The 19296-nt window shown below is 38.8% G+C and overlaps 1 protein-coding gene across 3 annotated transcripts in view; it reads left to right on the forward strand.

Moving 5' to 3' along the window:
• Positions 1 to 19296, forward strand: part of CDK19 (cyclin dependent kinase 19) — a 132783-nt gene that overhangs the window by 86053 nt on the left and 27434 nt on the right. For 2 of the 3 annotated variants that reach the window (XM_086631264.1, XM_086631266.1), the window contains exons 5-6: positions 9136 to 9193; positions 10615 to 10746. In XM_086631264.1, the coding sequence (XP_086487390.1) occupies positions 9136 to 9193; positions 10615 to 10746 (190 nt within the window). The remainder of the gene's footprint in view (positions 1 to 9135; positions 9194 to 10614; positions 10747 to 19296) is intronic. The other variant, XM_086631267.1, reaches the window with a different exon arrangement.

A 19296-nucleotide genomic window follows, 5' to 3' on the forward strand; every position in this document is an offset into this window, starting at 1 on the left:
TCAATCTTGCTGTCTCTTAGTTTTTACCTTTAAAAAGGTGAAGGAAGTGTTAGTGTTTGTAATGTTTCACACATGCAAATATCTTCTCAGTTTATTTGCCTTTGGGGAGTTATTCAGAGTAAAGATCATGTGTGAAGAATATCTAATAAGGACTTGATGGCAGAGATGCATAGACTTGGCTTGACTGCAGTATCTTGGGGCATTCGGGATGTCTCTTGAAGCACCAACAGAGGAAAAGTTTGATTGAACTTTTATGGAATAAAACTTATTCCCTCATTTCCTCTTTCTAATGTATTAAAAAGCAGAACATTATTCCAAATTATTTCTGAGGTGAGTCTGTTTTCTGCTCCCATGCATGATGGACTTGCACATCTGCACTGCTCAGAAACAGGGCAGCAGAGGTTGAGCAATCTGTCTTGTCCCATGCTATGCCTGATCCTCTCAAAGAGCCCAAACAAAGTCTAAAGACAAGGCCCTAGATGATTGCTGAGTAGCTTCATGGGAATGTTGCTGGAGTCTGTACTGTAATGTGTTGAAAATCCCAGGGACAATGCAAATTCAACATATCATTTCAATGTTTGCTTTATGACATTTTATTTTTCATTGATAATTTATGATCATATTTTTCTCTTTGTTTCGGTCTTTCCCCTTCTTTGTCCCTCTCAAGGTTGCGTGTAACATTTTAAGTTCAAGTATGCTATTGCAGCACTAGCACCAGCAGAATGCTTTGGATAATGGTGCATAGCAACATAAAATTTAATTTGTGTCAATGTTTTGGCATTCTCCTAATGTGAGGTTTTTTTCATGCTTTTCTTTTTCACTTGAACTGCATTGTCATTGATTGGGGTGAAACCACTGGTACACTAGTACATTGTGAAGATTGTTATAATGGAAGCACTGCCCAGCGTCCAAAATTGTCTGGAGTTTTCATTTTTGTCTTGCAGTAATTTAATGCTCTGTCAGCCATAAGAAACCTGACAGAAATGGTGTGTGAAAGGAAGATTGTTTCATTTCTGAACTTCTATGTAGCCAGGAATTATATTGTCCTCTTGTGATTACTCTTATTTCATATTCCTCTTGTGTTTGCAGTCTATTTTCCAGTGACATAGCTGCAACTATATTATCCATTGATTAACCAGGGAATAAAGTTTGGTGAATAGTCTTTTCCTGTTTCAACAATGATCAAACACCTTGAGTTTATAAATTAAATATGTTTTCTAGGAACTGCCTAAGAAACCATTGTTTCAAATAGATTTTGAAGCAGAGCATTCTTGTAAGGAATGTGGATGTTTTGGCCATTGCTGGGGAGTGCCTGGATAGGACTGAGGAGAGTGAATTTGAAGAATTAATCTCAGTTGAGGCATATGCTTAATTACCTCTCAAGAGAACATCCAACCTATGAAAAATGAAGTAAACCAGAGAAATGAATGCTCTACCTGACCACTGATTTCATTATCATAGGGGTGATTATGTCTGAGAGTAACTGAACACATGACGACTCGAATAGAATGTGCTGGGTAGTTCGTCTGTATGTGATTGTGTGAAGGGGCAGAGGGGGAAGGTTGGTCTTTCCCATGGTAAAACACGTTTGTAGTGAGTGTGTTCTAGAGTCTGGACTTGTAGGCTGATCCTGTCATCTCAAGTACATGTTTCCAGGGCTAAGCATACAGCCACGTAGCTGTTCAGCCAAAGGTGCCATAGGAGTATGACAGGGTGGTGGAGGTGGCTCTGCATGCATCAGCTTACTGCCGCTGCACTCAGCAGCATGCAGCGCTTTCAGAGTAGACTTAACTGCCTCATGGGGGTGGTAGGAAAGATGAAGCCATCTTAAGAGGTACTCAGAGGAAGGAGGAGGGGCATCAGGCACACATTTCAACAAGAGACATTTTGATCAGGTGATGGGAAACAATTTTTCATCAGTCAGTGTCAGCGGTTCCCCACCAGAAAGGCTGAGGAACCTCCGTCCTTAGAGGGTTGCAGCTTCCTTAGTTGTAACACTCAGCAACCTGATGCAGCTTCAAAGTTGACTCTAACTTTGAAGTTGGCCCTGCTTTGAGCAGGATTGGCACCAGATGACCTTCAGAGGTCCCGTTCAGCCCAAAGCATTGTGTCATTTTGACTGATCCTCCAGATAAGTATCCAGATTCATGGGCTGGTTTAAATCAGCCTGTTACGAAGCCTGCATAGTCACATCTTTGCCGTTGTTGTAGGCTAGATAACCTTAAGTTTATTTCAGTGACTTTTTTTTTAAATATGTACAGACCTGCAGTTACACTATGGGCATAGTTTTAGTATTTCTGCTTTCCTTTACTTTTGCTTTCTGTGCAGAGAAAAGTTTTATAGGAATATAAAAACATGAAAATATTTCTTTGATAGCTAGCTTTGATATGAAAACACTACATTTTCCCTCTCACTGCATAACGGATACAAGCAAGGAATGTGTGTAACCAAAATCTTTATCTACAGCATTCCAAAGAAATATTTCAGATACCTTCTATACAGTGTGTTCCTACTTCTAGCTAGTAATACATTTTACCATCAGTCTCAGGGCTCGAGGTAAATTTTGCACTTCTAGTTGCTATTAAGATTTCTGTTATCTGCAATTAATGACTATTTTGACCATGTCAATTCAGCAGCTATGAAATACATAAGTCCCTAACATAATCTGGCAGCATGGTTTATGATTAAATATCCAGTTTCCATCTCTCAGAAGCATGGAAAAGTGGGATTTTTTTTCCCTCTCAAATAGTAGCACAAGCTTTCATGTCTTTATCAGTTCTGTATACATTTCATTTTTAAATTATTTTTATAAGAAGCAAGAGTGGAGGTGAAAGTAATTGTTACCATGTGTTTATTATTACTATATTGATAAATACATTTATATGCATTATGTTAGTTTCATACATGCTATGAACACATTTTCAAATGTCTTTGTTGTCACATGGTTACTCTAATGATAATCAAGTACGTTTTTGAAACTTTTAGAAGATAACAGTCTGATGACACTTAGCTGTAAAATTTTATGTGTACACATTTGTTTATTTTTTCATTATTTTATTGCACAGTAACTTTTGGACTGATTTTTTTATTTAGCTATAAAAGACTTCTGTGATACTCTTTGCTTTCCTGGGTTGTCATATATTTACTTAAATGTGTTTGCCTCTGATTTTTTTTTTCTCCTTTTTCTATCTGAATGAGTTTTAAGTTCAGTTGAATAATCTACTATTTCAAAGCATTTTGCATTCCTTGTGATTTTACTGCCTTTTTAGATCATGTGCTGTACTTATCAGCTTTATATTTAGCCTTGCTCAATTTGATAATATCTATAGAAACATTATTGATTTGAATGAAATGATAAATATATTGATAGGATTTGTTAATGATATTGCTTTGCAAGGTCAATCATTTCAACAGAGTAAAGAAACGGGAAGAAAATTGCATGGATTACAAATCTAGGCAGAAAAATTGTAATTAAATAAGGTGGGTTTAACTGCTGACAAAAACCAAGTTGAAAGTGATGCTGTGTAATGAGTTTGCAGGATGCAAGGGTTGTAAAGAGAAGCAGATGTGAAGATATTTTACTCTATATGGTATGCTTTTGTCTAGTGCTTCAGTATCAGAAAAATGTTGACCAAACGGTTTTCTAAAAAAGGAGAGGGAAGTGGGGATAACATTTTTTCTAGATGTATTTCAATATATGGAAGTAATTCATGTGGAAGTGGTAATGATTTGGAGGTTTGCAGTACGAGATAAAATCTTTTAAGAACCATTTCTTTTTTTAAATCCTGCATTAATTAGATCAAGTGTTAGTACCGGTGTGCCAGTGTATTGATCTGAAGACAATGTCTGGGTTTGAATAGCATTGACTTAAGGCAGGAAAGTGCCTAAATTTCCTTGCAGATGAGAACAAAAGCTTTGTTTGCAAATTTCTGTGAACAATCTGCAGCTCCCTCTTCATCTTGAACTTAAAGGCTCAGTGATCTTTTGAGTAGTGCCTGCAGAGTGGAACATTGTCATCTCACTTTTGTCATTTGTGGAGCAGTGTGCTAAAAGCTAAAATGAAATTGCCACTGATTTTCAGCTTGTGGAATCAAAGTGCATCTATGTATCAACACTGTGCTGTTCACAATTGCTTTTTTAAATAATTGAGACTTCAAAAGTCCCCATCACAAGCCAGTTTCTTTAGTTTTGGGAGGAGCGTTTATCTGGAAGACTTGCGATCTCTTTTACAATGGAAGCCTCCTAATTTCAGATTATTCTTTGTCCAGTGATACATTCCAAAAGGGAAACACATTTGTTTGGATATAAACAATAAAGAATGGTGTATGGAAAGTGGTATGTCCCTATGGACATTTTCTCATAGGACTGTAATTCTGCACCTGATCTCTTTAAGAATTGTGTCAACTGTACTTAAGGAGATAACAACAATAACCATTAAGGCTAAAGTATTGCCATCTATTGTTAGGCTGTTGTTCCTGTTTTGACCTGTTGTACTCTTTCAAGACCACAGATGGCTTCTTTTCCTTCAACCTTTCTTCTAATTTACTGTCCAAATATTTAAATAGGAAGTGTATTGATTAAGAAAATATGGATGTCCGTATGAGTCCCATTCATGACACTTCTATTATTTATGAAAACATAATTTTTTTAGCCCAACATTTTTATTTCTGTCCCACCAAGATCTGTTAATTGCTTAATATCCACTCTCCTGCCGATGTAGAAAAGTAAATACTATTATCCATGCTTATTACTTGTAAAGAACCCATTAAATTATCGTTGTCTGCATCCGTTTTTGCAGATATTTCAGCTTTTTGCTCCAGTTGTTTGTGCTGTTGACCTTGCTCTTTTGTCAATGTTCTTTAGACAGTCAAACTGCAACTGCGTTTCTCAGCAGGGATTTGTCTGTTCATTTTATGGCTGATCTTAAATGTGAGACTCCTAACTCTCACTGTTTCTGTTGTTGCTATAGGAACTAGATAGGTGGAGACGCAGCAGCATCGCTTTGCTTCCCAGCTGGTGTTTTGTGTTCTCAGCAAGGGGACAGTTGGAGGAAAATGGAGAGGGTATTAATTGGGATGTAACTGATTCAGAAGTCTAGTCTTTGTTGAGTTACCTCGCCCTTTACTGAGGAGTTACTTAATGTTTTTAAGCAGGGCTTCTCAAACTATCTTGACTAAAATTCTGTCCTCTTGGAAAGAGTCATGATTTACTCTAATTATGTGTCAGGTTTTGGTCTCTTAGCTGCTTGGGTCTTTATGTTTTCTTCCACCTAAAACCTCATTTTCTTCATCACATGGATGGCAGTAGGATTTGTTTCAGGAACTAGACTGGTGCTTATAACTTGCATGTAGCCTGAACGTACATGAGGTACGGGGCTTTTTAATTTATCTGGTTCCCACTTTTTAATCTGATTTTTGCAGCTGTCCAGTGACTATATTGTGTTAGACTGTAGGTCTATAGTAGATTATTAAGTGACTATCTTGAAGTAAAATGTTTTGATACTTAAACTGTTTCATATCCAGAAATTAGACTAACACATTCTCCCTTCTCCAAAAGGCAGAAGTTGTTTGCATTCCCTTTAGCACTCCTCTCTCTTACCTCATGATGGAAGCATTCGTTACCTACTTTTCTGAGGATCTCTGATGCCAGATTAATCCATCTGAAATAGCCCAAAGTCTTTCCTCCGTACCTGAGCACCTGAAGTTCTGCTACTCTGCCTCGGTGCCGCTCCTTTAGCCAAGCACCCCTGCCTGTGAGGGTCAGGTTGCTCTCAGCATGGCTTGTGTATCATGAAGATTCTGGGGAGGTGAGGAGTGTTACAGTGTTTAAGTCATTATTATATAAAACAACCACAAAACACATGACCTATGTTTAAAGCTCCTCTGAAACTGTTTATTAAATAAAAATTCATGGGCACAGGAGCTGGATATCATTTGCCTCATCTCAGAAAGATGGGTCCTGTCAGGTTAGTGTTACTCTTTGACTGGTTCAGTGTACATAGTTAGTTGAAAATGCTTTCGTAACCAGAACAGCTCCGATTAGCAAGAGGAACTCAAAGTTCTTCTCTTTTTAGTAGCCAATGATCAAGTGGTTAATTTGCTTATGTGGGAAATAAGTTCAGAAGTGTTCTCCTTCTGACTTGAGGAATAGGTTTGAACCAAGACTTCTCACTGCACAAGAAGCTGTCACAATGCAAGCTGTTATCAAGACAGTCTTCAGATCAGTGGAGATCCTGCAGGCATCAGGATGCCACCCATGAAATGCCTGTCATCTCCACATTGGTGGTGGTGCCTCAACAGAAGCACTTACTCTTTTGGAAATAAGACTTAAGTTTTCAATTGTTCCACTCTTTATTCATTCTCTGTTTTCCGTCTCTCTCTTCCCCCCCACGACTCCCTCAGAGAGATTCACAGGAGCTAATGAACACGAAATCTGGTAAGCTTATAAATCAGCGTGCTTCCCTGCTTCTCTGAGCAGGGTTCTGATTCTCAGTGGATTATATGTTAGTACAGATTTAAATTTTAAATGGAACAACATCTCTTCAAAATGTTCTGACTTAAAATACATAAATGGGCAAGTCCCTTGCTTCCATAGATTCTACCCTAGTGTATTCCTTGTACATATAGGACCACTAAGTTGCTTGGGAGTTGGAGGTGTCTTTCTGAGGCTGAGGGAGCTGGGACTGTTCAGCCTCAAGCAAGAGAAGGCTCAGGGGGAATCTTACTGATGTGTATACATGTCTGATAAGCAGGAGTAAAGAAAACTGAATCAGACTCTTCTCAGTGCTATCCAGTGACAGGACAAGAGACAATGGGCATAAATTAAATGTATAAAGAAACAATTTTTATTGTGATTTTGGTCAAACACTGGAAGAGATTTCACAGAGAGGCTGTGGAGTCTTCATCCCTGGAGATGTTTAAAACTCACTGGACTCAAGCCTCAACAACCTGCTGTAGTTGGCCCTGCTTTGAGCAGGGGGGTTGAACTTCATGATCTCCAGAGGTCCTTTCCGACCTGAACTATTCTATGAATATTCTGGTTTATGTCAGCAGATAAAATAGTACTTTTTTTCTATGAAGGAATTGCTGCTTGAAGAATCTTTTATTATTACAGATAAAATACAACTCCAATGAGATGTTTTGAGAATCCTGTTGTATCTGCTTAGATTTTAAATTTTATCTTAGTACATCTGCTGGTGTTATACAGTTTATTTCTTACAACGTAATTCTTCTATAGAAAAAAAATTAACCCAGAAGTCAGTGCAGTAACTACATTTTTACCAGCTCTATTCGCTTGACAAATAAATGCATTTTATAGTGCCTAAAATCCAATACTGAATGTAAAGGTCTATTGAAGTGTTTTTGATTCATACTCAACTCTCAATCAAGGTTGCTAGGCAGGAGTTTAGAGAAGAATTCCGACGAGGAAGCTGAAATTTTGCTGTCCCGGTTGGGCCAATTTTAGCTACGTGATTTCTAACAGAGGTAAAATGTAGTGTGAGCATGCATGCTTCCCTTGCTGCCTGATTTCTGAATGTGCAGAATAGGATTGTTCTGTTCTCCAGAATATTCAATTCAAGGCAAGAAATAAGTGTAAAACCAGAGTTTGACCAGTTGCCTTGAAGTGTTGATTTCATTATTGTTAAATATTAGTTAAGAGCAAGCATCATCTTTATCTTTCCTGGAGTTGCTGACGAGTGTTTACTCAAGATCAATTAAAATAGCTGTTGTGTTCTCCAAGAAAGGAGTGCATATTCCCGCCTGAAGAGTTCCAAAAATATCTTAGGGAATGAGAAGTCTGAGATGGTGTTGAGAATTATCCTGAGATTAAAAAAGGAAGACTAAAAGAGGCAGTGAAATCTGGAGCGAGAGGCTGTGGCTGGAGCCAGGGAAGAAGCAATGTCTGGCACTGGGGGTGAGGTGGGAAGGGAGAACAGCTTTCTGGGGGAAGGAGAAACAATAGGTGAAGTAGTACTTTTTTGTTGTTGTTTTGGTTTGCTTTTTCAAAAAAGCTGAGGATTTGCAATTTTGAGCCAAATTAGTAACCCTAGTTTGAGTTTCTTATTTCAGGTAAATAGCGGCAAGTGATAGGAACTGGAAAACTGAGATTCTGATGTTGGCTTTCTGAACATCTCTTTCAGATCCTTGAGCAAATCCTGCTCAAGCAGACCTCTTCAAGCATTAGGGATTTTAAATATAATTAATGTTCGAATGAACCTTACAAAAGTTCTGCTTTGAAACTTTGTTATGCATCTCTTCATTCAAATCGCTTAGTGTTTTCAATCTTGTTTACTTTCTTACAGCTGTTAACACAATAGGGGGAAAGCATCCAAGGAACCACTATTGATGTGTGAAGGAATCTAGATCCTAATTGCAGAACAATTACTGTGATGTCATGTGCAGATTTTATATGGTGTTCACAAGCAGCTGGTTGTGAACAAATGCAGATTGCATAAAATGCCTGTAAAGGTTTTGTTCTACTTGTAAAGCTGCTGCCTACGCTGTCAAAAGCTTGTGGATGTGGCTGTCTGTGTATATGCGTGTTTTAAGGGAATTCTCATAACATGAAATGAACTTACTTTGTGGAAAAAATTGCTTTTGGCAATGTGATTTTTATCATTCATACACTTAAACCAAGTGTATGGTTTAAGTGTAAAATACACTTCAAGCACAGCTCTAAAAATGCAGTTATATGTGATGACAATAGAAACAACTCTCATCTATGCATTTGCATACCAAGATTAGGATTCATTTTCAATAAGTTATACTAGCAAAAGTAGTTCTTGCCATATTATTGATGCATGAGCATACATGTTAGCCTGGTATAAAATTTTCCTATAGAAGAAAATCTTGCCAATCAACATTATCATTCTGGTAAAAATGGAAATGCAAATTTATTTGAAAATTGCATTTCTTACCATGAAATGTCAAAGTACTTTACTATTTTTCTAATTGTGAAATTGGTAACTAGGAATAAAACTTGAATGTCAGCAAAACATAAACATATGGTAATTTCAGACTTCGAAGAGTATTTATAGAATTATTTTCATTATAAAATAAATATACATGTTTTTCATATTCTTGAAGATAATCATCAAAGGCTAGTCAACTAAATATTCTGCTTTTTGTTTTCCAGAAACCGGCAAACATTCTGGTAATGGGTGAAGGTCCTGAAAGAGGAAGAGTCAAAATAGGTAAATATTTTGAGAAAATTTCATTGCACAGCTGAAGAATTACTTAAAAAATTGCGTCTTCAGTGCAAGATAAAAACAAATCTTCATTATTCCTTTGGGTATATGTATGCGCAACATCTAGTTCAGTTTTAAATTTCAATCACTGAGTTTACAAGCTTAAGAGATTCCAAACATATTATTAGCCATTTATAAAGCTTGCCAAGGATATTTGGTGAGATAAAAGCATCTGTAAGAAACAAGAAAGTAATAAGCACATAGAACAATGGCTCTGGCCAGAGTTCTTTTGACTTGTACTATGATTAGTTAGTATAACATTGTTACTTATAAATGGTATTTGATCTTAATTATTTTTATATAAATAATATCAATGCACGTGTTTTTAGAGGTCCAAAAGTTTACTGTACAAAATGCGTCAAGGTGGGAAACACATGTAACTGTGATGGTCTTTATCCAAAATCTAATTACCTGTGCAGATCGTAAGCCTATGGCCATAAGTTATGTGGATATAGATTTTTTTTTTTAGATAAGGCATGTGGCAGTCATCAAGAAAGAAGCAACATACTGGAACCTCTTTTCATCGGCTTTTGTTCTATTTGAAAGTGTTGATCTAATCATTTTTGATTCATATGCTTGTATTAGTATGGGTAACTAAGAAAATTATACTTGGCATTTCATAACTTTGGAAGCAGAAAGATGTGTAAAAGATAGGCTTCAAACTTGGATTAAAATGTGTAGTTTTGAATATACACCCAAATTTTGTAGTGTCCCATCTAGCATTTCTTAATGTTACTTACAAGGTTGTTTCTAGAGAGAATTTTTGAGTCGTATAAAATGAATGCTTACATTTAAAATACATCTCTGTAACAGTGTACGCTCACCAATTTAATTAATTCCTAGTTAAAAACTTTTTCTTGATTCTGGAGTTTGTTCCTCTAAATCAAGTTGCAGGCATACCTTGAAAAATAGCGCAAACCAATCTACATTGCAGTCATTTTGGTTTTACACTTTGGGTAAATATGCAGCAGTCACAAGGGCTCAGTTTTGTAAACATATATAAAAAATAAAAGAGAAAATATACATTAGAGACCTAGTACTATTGACTTTAATTAACCAGGTTTCTGTTACAGTTCCATTTAAATAAACAAGCATCTGTGTTATGTAAAGTTTTACAATACCATGATGAAAACAGTTCAAAGTCAAACATCATCCTTCATACCTTATAAAGTAAATGGAATTCAGCCTTATATAAATTTGGACCAGTATTGTTGTGGTTGACTTGTTGCTTTCTTAGAAACTTTGATTTGTAAGTTTTAATGTTTTTGAGCTTTTGTTATAATTGCTTTTTGGTAAATTCTGTTAAATTCTGATTTAATTGTATTAAAATTGTAAATGTTCTTTTCTTCCCTGCCTCTCGCCCCCAGCTGATATGGGTTTCGCAAGGTTGTTCAACTCACCTTTGAAGCCTTTGGCAGACTTGGATCCAGTTGTGGTGACATTCTGGTACAGAGCTCCAGAGCTGTTACTTGGAGCCAGACATTACACAAAGGCCATTGGTAAGTTCCTGTGTAAGAAAGAGGTTTACCTTTAAGTTTTGTAGAGGAGGGTGGCCTCATAGTAGATATGATGATCGACTGACCAGCTAGTTTTTTTCCTAAAGTAGCAGCAGATGGAGTATCATCCAATTCATAAAAGATTAATCCAGATGGAAACATTGAGGACTGTGCTTTTATTTTTCAATACGAGTTAAGGTTAATGTTAGATCTTTTGAATGTGTTGTTTGTTTTGTTTTTAAAATAAAAATATTCTTTGCATTAGTTTATACAGTTTTCTAATTAGGCCTCAGAAATCTTGTAAACCTTAAAAAAAGAGCGAGCTATGGCTGTTAAAGTGGCATTCTTTTAGGGTTCTTCATGTCCAGATGCTTCTATGAAGTATGTGGCTTGATGAGGAGAAGGACGGTCTCTTGCACTGTGTACCGTCTGCAGATCATTCACTCCTGATGAATTATGAAGCTCCATGTTCAGGAAATGCTGTTGGCCAGGGTCTTGTCTTCCTTCCCCCTTAGTAAGTTCCATAAGCACAATCAGCCTTGGTGCCTAGCTGTTTAGAGAATAAAAACACTGAGATGCACAGAAGTTATCCTGTCTGCATGATTAGGTTATATATTGAAGACAACTGCAAAGGAAACAGTGTCCCTCTGTAATGGGGTTAAATCGTTCCTGTGTATACAGGGGGGGCTTTCTTGGCAGTTGCAGGCATTTTCCTGTTACCAGAGTTTTCAGAGATGCTATGTGGGCCTTTGTTTAGAGAGTTACTAAATATTGTGTTACTCTAACATCTCAGTTGCATGTTCGGTTGTGTGGATCAACACTTGTAATTAAGTCTCACAGTCTGGCTTTTTCAAATAATTCCTGTTTATTAAACTGTCGTGTACAGCAAAAGGTTTGAAAAATGAATGAACTGTCACCTGACTTATTTGATGTGGACTTGCACTTCACATTTCTTTATTGCTCTCCTCTCCTGTTTGGAATGCTCGAATGCAGGAGGACCTGAGTTGGGCAAAACACTGCTTTGTTTGTTGACCTTGCCTTGAATGTGCAGGAACTGTTAAGAAGGGCAAAAAGTCTTCTGCGTAGCTCTAGTGAGGATACGATACATATGTTCAGTCTTGCAGACAGGTAACATGTATTTCTATCCTTGGACAACGTTTGTCAGTATCAAAAAGCCAAAAAGTTGGGGTTTATATGCTAGCATTCCTTTTCATCTGCTAAAATGGAAAAACCAGACTCTTCAGATGGCAGTGACTATGTTAGCAAGTGGTGTGACTCAGTAGAAGTGCCTCTGTAAAGCAAAACAGTACTGAGTACCTAGCATCCACATTATACGTGTTTTGGAGAAAGGGGAGTGCTTTGGGCTTTCTCTGCCCAGGTCCAGTGGACTACTGCATATACATGGCTGATGCACACCTTTTGGTTTAATTTAATCCCAAAGGGATTTATTTTGTATACTCTGAGACAACTCTGCAGCACAAGCTGAAGTGTCATAGGTGTAGACCACCTGATCCATTTCAAAAGCAAACTCTCGGTCCAAAGTAAAATACTAATTGCAGATAGATTCAGTCAGGTTGAAAGGGACCTTAGGAGGTCTCTTGTACATCCTCCTGTTCAAATGAGGGTCTACTCTGAATTCCAACTGGGCTGCTGAGGGATTTGTCCAGCGAGGTCTTGAAAACTGCTAAGAACAAAGATTCCACACCATCTCTGGATGACCTGTTCCAGTGTTAAATCATCCTCATAGGGAAGAATGTTTTCCTTACACCTAGTCATAACTTCTTGTTTCAGTTTATACCTGTAATCTCTCTCGTTCTCCTTTTGTATACCAGTGTAAAGAGACTGGCTTCATCGTTTCGGTCACCTCTCTGTAGGTACTGGGGGTACTGCTTATAGATTCCTCTTCAATGTGAACGAGCCTGTGTCTCTCAGCCTCCTCTTCCAGAGCAGATTCTCCAGCCTCTGACCATCCTGGTGTTTCTCCACTGAACTTGCTCCAGATTATCAGAGTCTGTCTTATATTCAAGTCCCCAAAGTGACCCAAATGTGGTCCAACAAGTGCTAAGCAACAGGGAGTAATCACTTTTCTCAATCTACTGGCTGTACTCCTGCTGATACAGCCAATGCATCCTATTGATGCTGTTAGTCTTCATCACTACCAGGGTACACTGCTGGCTCATGTTTTGCCTGACGTTCCTGAGAACTCCCACGTCCTTTTCTGCAGAGATGTTCTCCAGTCAGTCAGTCAGTTCTCTATCTGAACCATTGCAAGGTGTTAGTACGTCATGGGTGCTGGACTTTGTATTTGTCCTCATTGAATTTCATGAGTTTCCTCCTGCCTGTCTAGTTCCCTCTGAATGACAGCTCTACCCTCAAGCATATCAACTGTTTCCCGGGTTTTCCCTCATCTACAGCTTAATGGGGAGATGTTCCAGCTCTTCCTCCTTGGCACTGGTAAAGAAACCAAGTCGGATAGGTCTCATAGACCTCTGTGGTACTTACTTGTAATCAGCCTCCAAGTTAGAGTATAAACCGTTAACCACCATCCTCAGACCCCAGCCATTTTTTCCTGAAGCCCAAGGCCTCTATTTTGCTACTTGCCTTCACTTCTCCACTGTTTCGTGGTTGTTACAGCCAAGGCTGCCATTGATTATCATATCCCCAACCAGGTTTTCCTTCTTGGAAGCCTAAAAGATAGCGGGAGACAGACTTTTTACAAGGGTGTGTAGTGATAGGACAAGGAGTAATGGCTTTAAGTGGAAAGATGTTTAGATTAGATCTAAGGAAGAAATTCTTCACTGTGAGGGTGGTGAGGCACTGGAACAGGTTGCCCGGAGATGTTGTGGATGCCCCATCCCTGGAAGTGTTCAAGGCCAGGTTGGATGAGGCTTTTAGCAACCTGATCAAGTGGAAGGTGTCCCTGCCTGTGGCAGGGGGTTGGAACTACATGATCTTTAAGGTCCCTTCCAACCCAAACCATTCTATGTTTCTTCCTGAGTAGCAGATTCGAGAGATGACACATGTAGTATCTGAACAAATAAATTTACCCCAACATCCTCCAGAAACCTTTGTAGGGTCTCTGAGGTGACACTCTTCATGTCCTGTTTGTTTTCCATGATGCTACGGAGTCTGTTCACCTCCTCCCACAGCTGCTTTTACTGGTGACTCAGTGCCTCAACCAGACTGTATCTCCTACTGTGAGGCCGTTGTCACCCTGGAGACTGAGTCCTGGGTGGCAGCACCCTCCCTCTGGAGCCCTGTCTTGGTTGAGGCTTCTGATTTCCCACTTATCTTCTCCAGCGAGTGCTGGGGATGGAGCCTTGTAGTGTCACCCCCCATCCCCTCCCCCTGGTTACGCCATGATCCCATGTTGCCTGGAGCAGACTCTTAAGGCTGCTTTGCATCTGCCACCGTGCAAACTGGGCTGCTAACTCCTAAAGTCTCTGCTGCACCCTGTAGTGGGTGAAAACAGTTTCTAGAGGTGTTTAAAGAAATTACCAACAGGGAGGTTGGAACTAGATGATCTTTGAGGTCCCTTCCAACCCAAACCATTCTGTGATTCTATGATTACCTTAAATGCCTGTAAATTAGATGCTTAAACTGCCCTGTCTACATTGATTTTATGAAACACTGATGTGAGTGGACCAGGTTTCTGAGTGACCTGCGTGTGTGGTACTGGGAAGTTACCTTAACTGACAGTTGCCTATTTTTCACAGATAGTGTATTGTTTGCAGATTTAGGTGGGTGATATGTACCATTATCTCAGGGTATCTCTTTGAAGAATGAATTAGTATAATGCTGTTGTTTTTTCAATTATATCATAAATTACTTGGTTCTTGCCCTGAGGGATTTGTAGTCTATACTAAAACACAGACAAGAAGTCCCTATGAAACTTTAGAGGATGATGCTACTTCAAAGAGATCTGATTTTGCTAGTAGTTTATTATTTCTGAGGCTTTCATTTCTTGTGTCAGACCTGTACCAGTGAATCCACAGGAAGGGTGTGCATGGGCGATGTAGTACCTGGCGTGCAGTGTGAATGCTGAGGGCACTCAGACGGCTTTGGGCAGCAAAGTAAAAAAAATACAGAAATGAAAACAAGGAAAGTTACAGGGTCAGATTTGTAGGCTGACTGAAGGATTAAAGGAGCATGTGACTGAAGAGAAGAGAAAAGAATAAAGGTACGTGGAGGTGATCCATGTGCAGCTTTAAGGCAGAGGGAAGAAGTGGGTAACAAAACAACAGTGCTGATGTTCATGCACTTTATGAGTCCAGACTTGTGTTTTGCTTCTAGCATTCTGTGCACTTAAAAAAAGGCAATCGTAATGAGCTAAGCACACTTGTGAGAGCTTAGCTTGAATGCTTATGTTTTTGGCAAAGGACACAACTCAGAGCTCTGTGCGAGAAATGTAATATTAACTGATGTTAAAATTATATAATTCTCATGAGCCTTAATGTATCACTCTTAGTAATAACTCATAAATTATATAAGATTCTCTTTTAACTGCTCTTCAGTTGGAAATAATTATTTAGAAGAAGGGTGATTAGATGTAGCAATTTATATGAAAGGAAATGACAGGCTACTTGGTATAGCTGCTTATTTTCTGCAGCTATTTTCTTATGCCTTTTATATAATGTACAATTTTGCATTATTAGTAAATATCAACAAAATCAGGCTAAAAGCAATGTCATGCCAGCTTTAGTCTGTGCCAATTTTGTCATTGTGAGAAATATTTTTGTTTGAATTTACTAGGAATGCATAGTCATCAGTTCTCTACTGCAACACACTGAACATTGTCCAACAATTGCTACACAATTCAATTGTTTACTGGCTTAGTCTTGATTTTATTTTTGTCTAAAATATATTTTCTATACTCTGTATCTGATACTCTCTTCCTTATCTTAGCTTCACATACAATGTAAATTATTAGCAGTGTGTTCATAATATCCTGGACACTGTCTACTATAATGTCTAATTTCATAGAATCATAGAATCATAGAATGGCATAGGCTGGAAGGGACATCAGAGATCATCTCATCCAACCTCCCTGTCATGGGCAGGGACGCCTCTCAACTAGACCAGGCTACTCAAGGCTCCATCCAACCTGGCCTTGAACACCTCCGGGGAGGGGGCATCCATAACTTCTCTGGGCAATTTATTCCAAAGTCTTACCACCCTCGTACTGAAGAATTTCTTCCTAAGATCTAATCTAAATCTGTTCTCCTTCAACTTAAACCCATTTCCCCTGTCCTATCAGTGGACACTCTTGTAAAAAGTCCCTCCCCAGCCTTCCTGTAAGTTCCCTTCAGGTATTGGAAGGCAGCTATTAGGTCCCCTCGAAGTCTTCTCTTTTAAAGGCTGAACAATCCCAGCTCCTGCAACCTGTCCTCGTAGCAGAAGTGCTCCAGCCCCTGGTTCATCTTTGTGGCCCTCCTCTGAACACGTTCCAACAAATCTGTGTCTCTCTTATGGGGGTGACACCAGAACTGGACGCAGTATTCAAGATGGGGTCTCACAAGAGCAGAGTAGAGGGGGAGAATCACCTCTCTTGACCTGCTGACCACGCTTCTCTTGATACATCCCAGGATGCGGTTGGCCTTCTGGGCCGCATGAGCGCACTGCCGGCTCATGTTGAGCTTCTCATCTATAAACACCCCCAAATCCTTCTCTTCAGGGCTACTCTCAACCCACTCTGTGCCCAGTTTGTATTTGTGCCTAGGATTGGCCCGCCCCAGGTGAAGGACCTTGCATTTTGACTTGTTGAAGCTCATGCAGTTTGCACTGGCCCAATTCTCAAGCCTGTCAAGGTCCCTCTGGATGGCATCTCTTCCCTCAAGTGAGTCCACGGCACCACACAGCTTGGTGTCATCGGCAAACTTACTGAGGGTACACTCAATGCCATCATCCATGTCGCTGATAAAGATGTTGAACAGCACTGGACCCAGAACAGACCCCTGAGCGACATCGCTTGACACTGGTCTCCATGTAGACATTGCACCATTGACCACAACTCTTTGAGTGCAACCATCCAGCCAGTTCTGTATCCACCGAGTGGTCCATCTGTCAAATCCGCGTCTCTCCATTTTAGAGATAAGGATGTCATGCAGGACAGTGTCAAACGCCTTGCACAAGTCCAGGAAAATGACATCCGTTGCTTTACCCACGTCAACCAGCACTGTAGCTTTGTCGTAGATGTCTAATTTGTTTTTGTTCTTGTAATAAAGCCTTTAAGTACGCTTGCTGGCATGTAAATAATTCTCATACATGATCAAAGAATGAAATTAGAGTTTTACCTTCGTCTCACTTAAGATTTTTGTCTTTGTTTCCTGGACCTGATCTTAGTTACATTTTGTGAAAATGTCTTAGTTACATTACAGAAAAATTGGACTAAATACAGTCTGTTTAGAAAGAAGTATGTATTACACAAAACAATTTATGAGCATATTTCATTATTTTAGAGGTAGTTTTTCAGTGACATTTTCCCTTTATTTAATTTATCCCTTCATAGTAATGAAATATTCTACTTTTAATTTATTCACTTGCAAACAAATAGTTATTCATCGTGTGTATACCATCATGTTTTAAGGAGTTACAGGAGTCAGGAAAACACTGTTGCTGAAAAACAGAAATAGCTTTTGGTTTCTGTGCATTAAAAGGATGGTAAAAAGCTCATGTTAAGGTTTCATGGAGAATAATATTTTGTTTCCTGAACTGTGAACGTTGATAATCTAAGCCTTATTTGTTAATAAAGTTTCCTATATAATCTGCTACCATAGTTACAAGCAACTAATTTACCATATGAATACAAATTAGGAAAACAGTGTTGTAGAAGCAAAGGTCACTTTCTGTTCTGTTACCACAATATAAATCTGTACCAAATTTATTGTAGCCTGTGGAAGTTGGTCTGCATTTCCAGCACCATTATTTAAAAGCAGAATCTATTCCCATGTGTTCTTCAGATCCTAATACTCTAACAACTAAGTAAAACATGCAAATAAAAGTAACTTGAACAAGCTTCAGGTGAAACCAAGTAACCTGGAAAATGTAAAATGTTTGCCATCATGGAAATGTTAATAAAGTTACTGAACTTTTAGAAAGTCTCCAGCACAACAGAAAATGCCTTTATATTCAAAATAGTAAAGAAACAAGGTTGAAGTAAGTGGCAAGGTACAGGGCTCCTTTCATTGATGGGCTAAGACTTTTGCACTATAAAGGAAATGTTTGTGGTAAAATGAAGGAAAAGGTAAACTAGCTTTCAGCTTGAAAGGAAATTTAGTGTTTTTTTCACTCTGGGAACATCAAAATAGAAAAGAGTGTTTTAGTAAGTGAAGTAAGTAGTACTTTTTCATCATAGATTTTAAAGGTAAGTAACTTGTTCATCATAGGTTCTTAAGAAAGCATGTGGCAGACTACTACAATTAATTCTGGGGCACCTTCTAGCATAATATCAAGGAAATAGCATAACTAAGACTTGTGTTTTGTCACATTGCAGCTTGTATAGTTAACAGTGCTGTCAAACAAGAACATGTTATCTTAACTCTCTTTACCACTTGCCTTAATTGAAGAAATAGTATATTTGATAAATGGCATTGGATAGTTTATAATACTTTAGATGGCTTGGGGTTTGTTGGCAAAGGAGTTCTTTAAAGTGATCATTCAACCGTTCAGTAAGCAAAGCTAAAACACTGTCCTGCACTGAAAAAGGGTGGGATTATTTGTTGTGAAGAAATAAATCTGAGAACCTGAGAAATCTCTATTGCTTAGTTACCTTTCCTCATTTGTCTAGATTATAAGTCAGCAGAAGTATCAGAAATGGCTATGTGGCAACTGCATTTACCAGCCCAAACAAGATTTAGGTACAGAGAAACTGTAATTTAAAGCTTGGGCAGTGCACTGTCACCTCATTCTATTTCCAGACCAACATATGGTTATGGAAGCTGGAGTTGTGTGAAAGGTATAAGCAGATACCAAAATGCCTTTGAAAGCAAATGTCATGGGAAAATATTAGGTGTATCAAAGGGAATGAATTAATAGTGACTGCTGGAATCCGTCGGAGTTTCAACAACTCCATTCGACTTTATGCAGGAAAAAGAGAGGGAAGTATCTGGGGTGTATTATGTAGGATTTAGGATGGAAATATGTGCATATGTGTTCCATATTGCCTATACAGCGAGTCCCACGCGTTCCGAGTGCATCAGATGTCCTTGCTGTGCGCATACAGATTGTTGGCACGCTGGCTGGGCTGTGGGGCCTCTGGAAATCTTGGACTGATGCCTAAAGCTCTTCTCGTCTCTTGTTCTGGGAGGGTTGAGGGGAAGGAGAAAAAGTAAGATCTATCTGGAAAATCTGGTAAACTAGACGGTACAAATGGGGCCAACTAGAAGATTGAGAAGTCCTTAGGAAAAATACACAGATGTGGTCTGTGGAGCCATGGAAGTGTGGGGACTGCTTTTAAATATCCATGAGAGCTAGTTAAGAAAAGCAAGTCTATAGTATAGTCAGCTTCTGGTTGCTGCACGGGGATCCACGTTCCTGCTTGTTGGAGATTTTTAT

Source organism: Tauraco erythrolophus, chromosome 2 (assembly GCF_009769465.1).
Source record: "Tauraco erythrolophus isolate bTauEry1 chromosome 2, bTauEry1.pri, whole genome shotgun sequence".
In the NCBI taxonomy this organism is placed as follows: Eukaryota; Metazoa; Chordata; class Aves; order Musophagiformes; family Musophagidae; genus Tauraco; species Tauraco erythrolophus.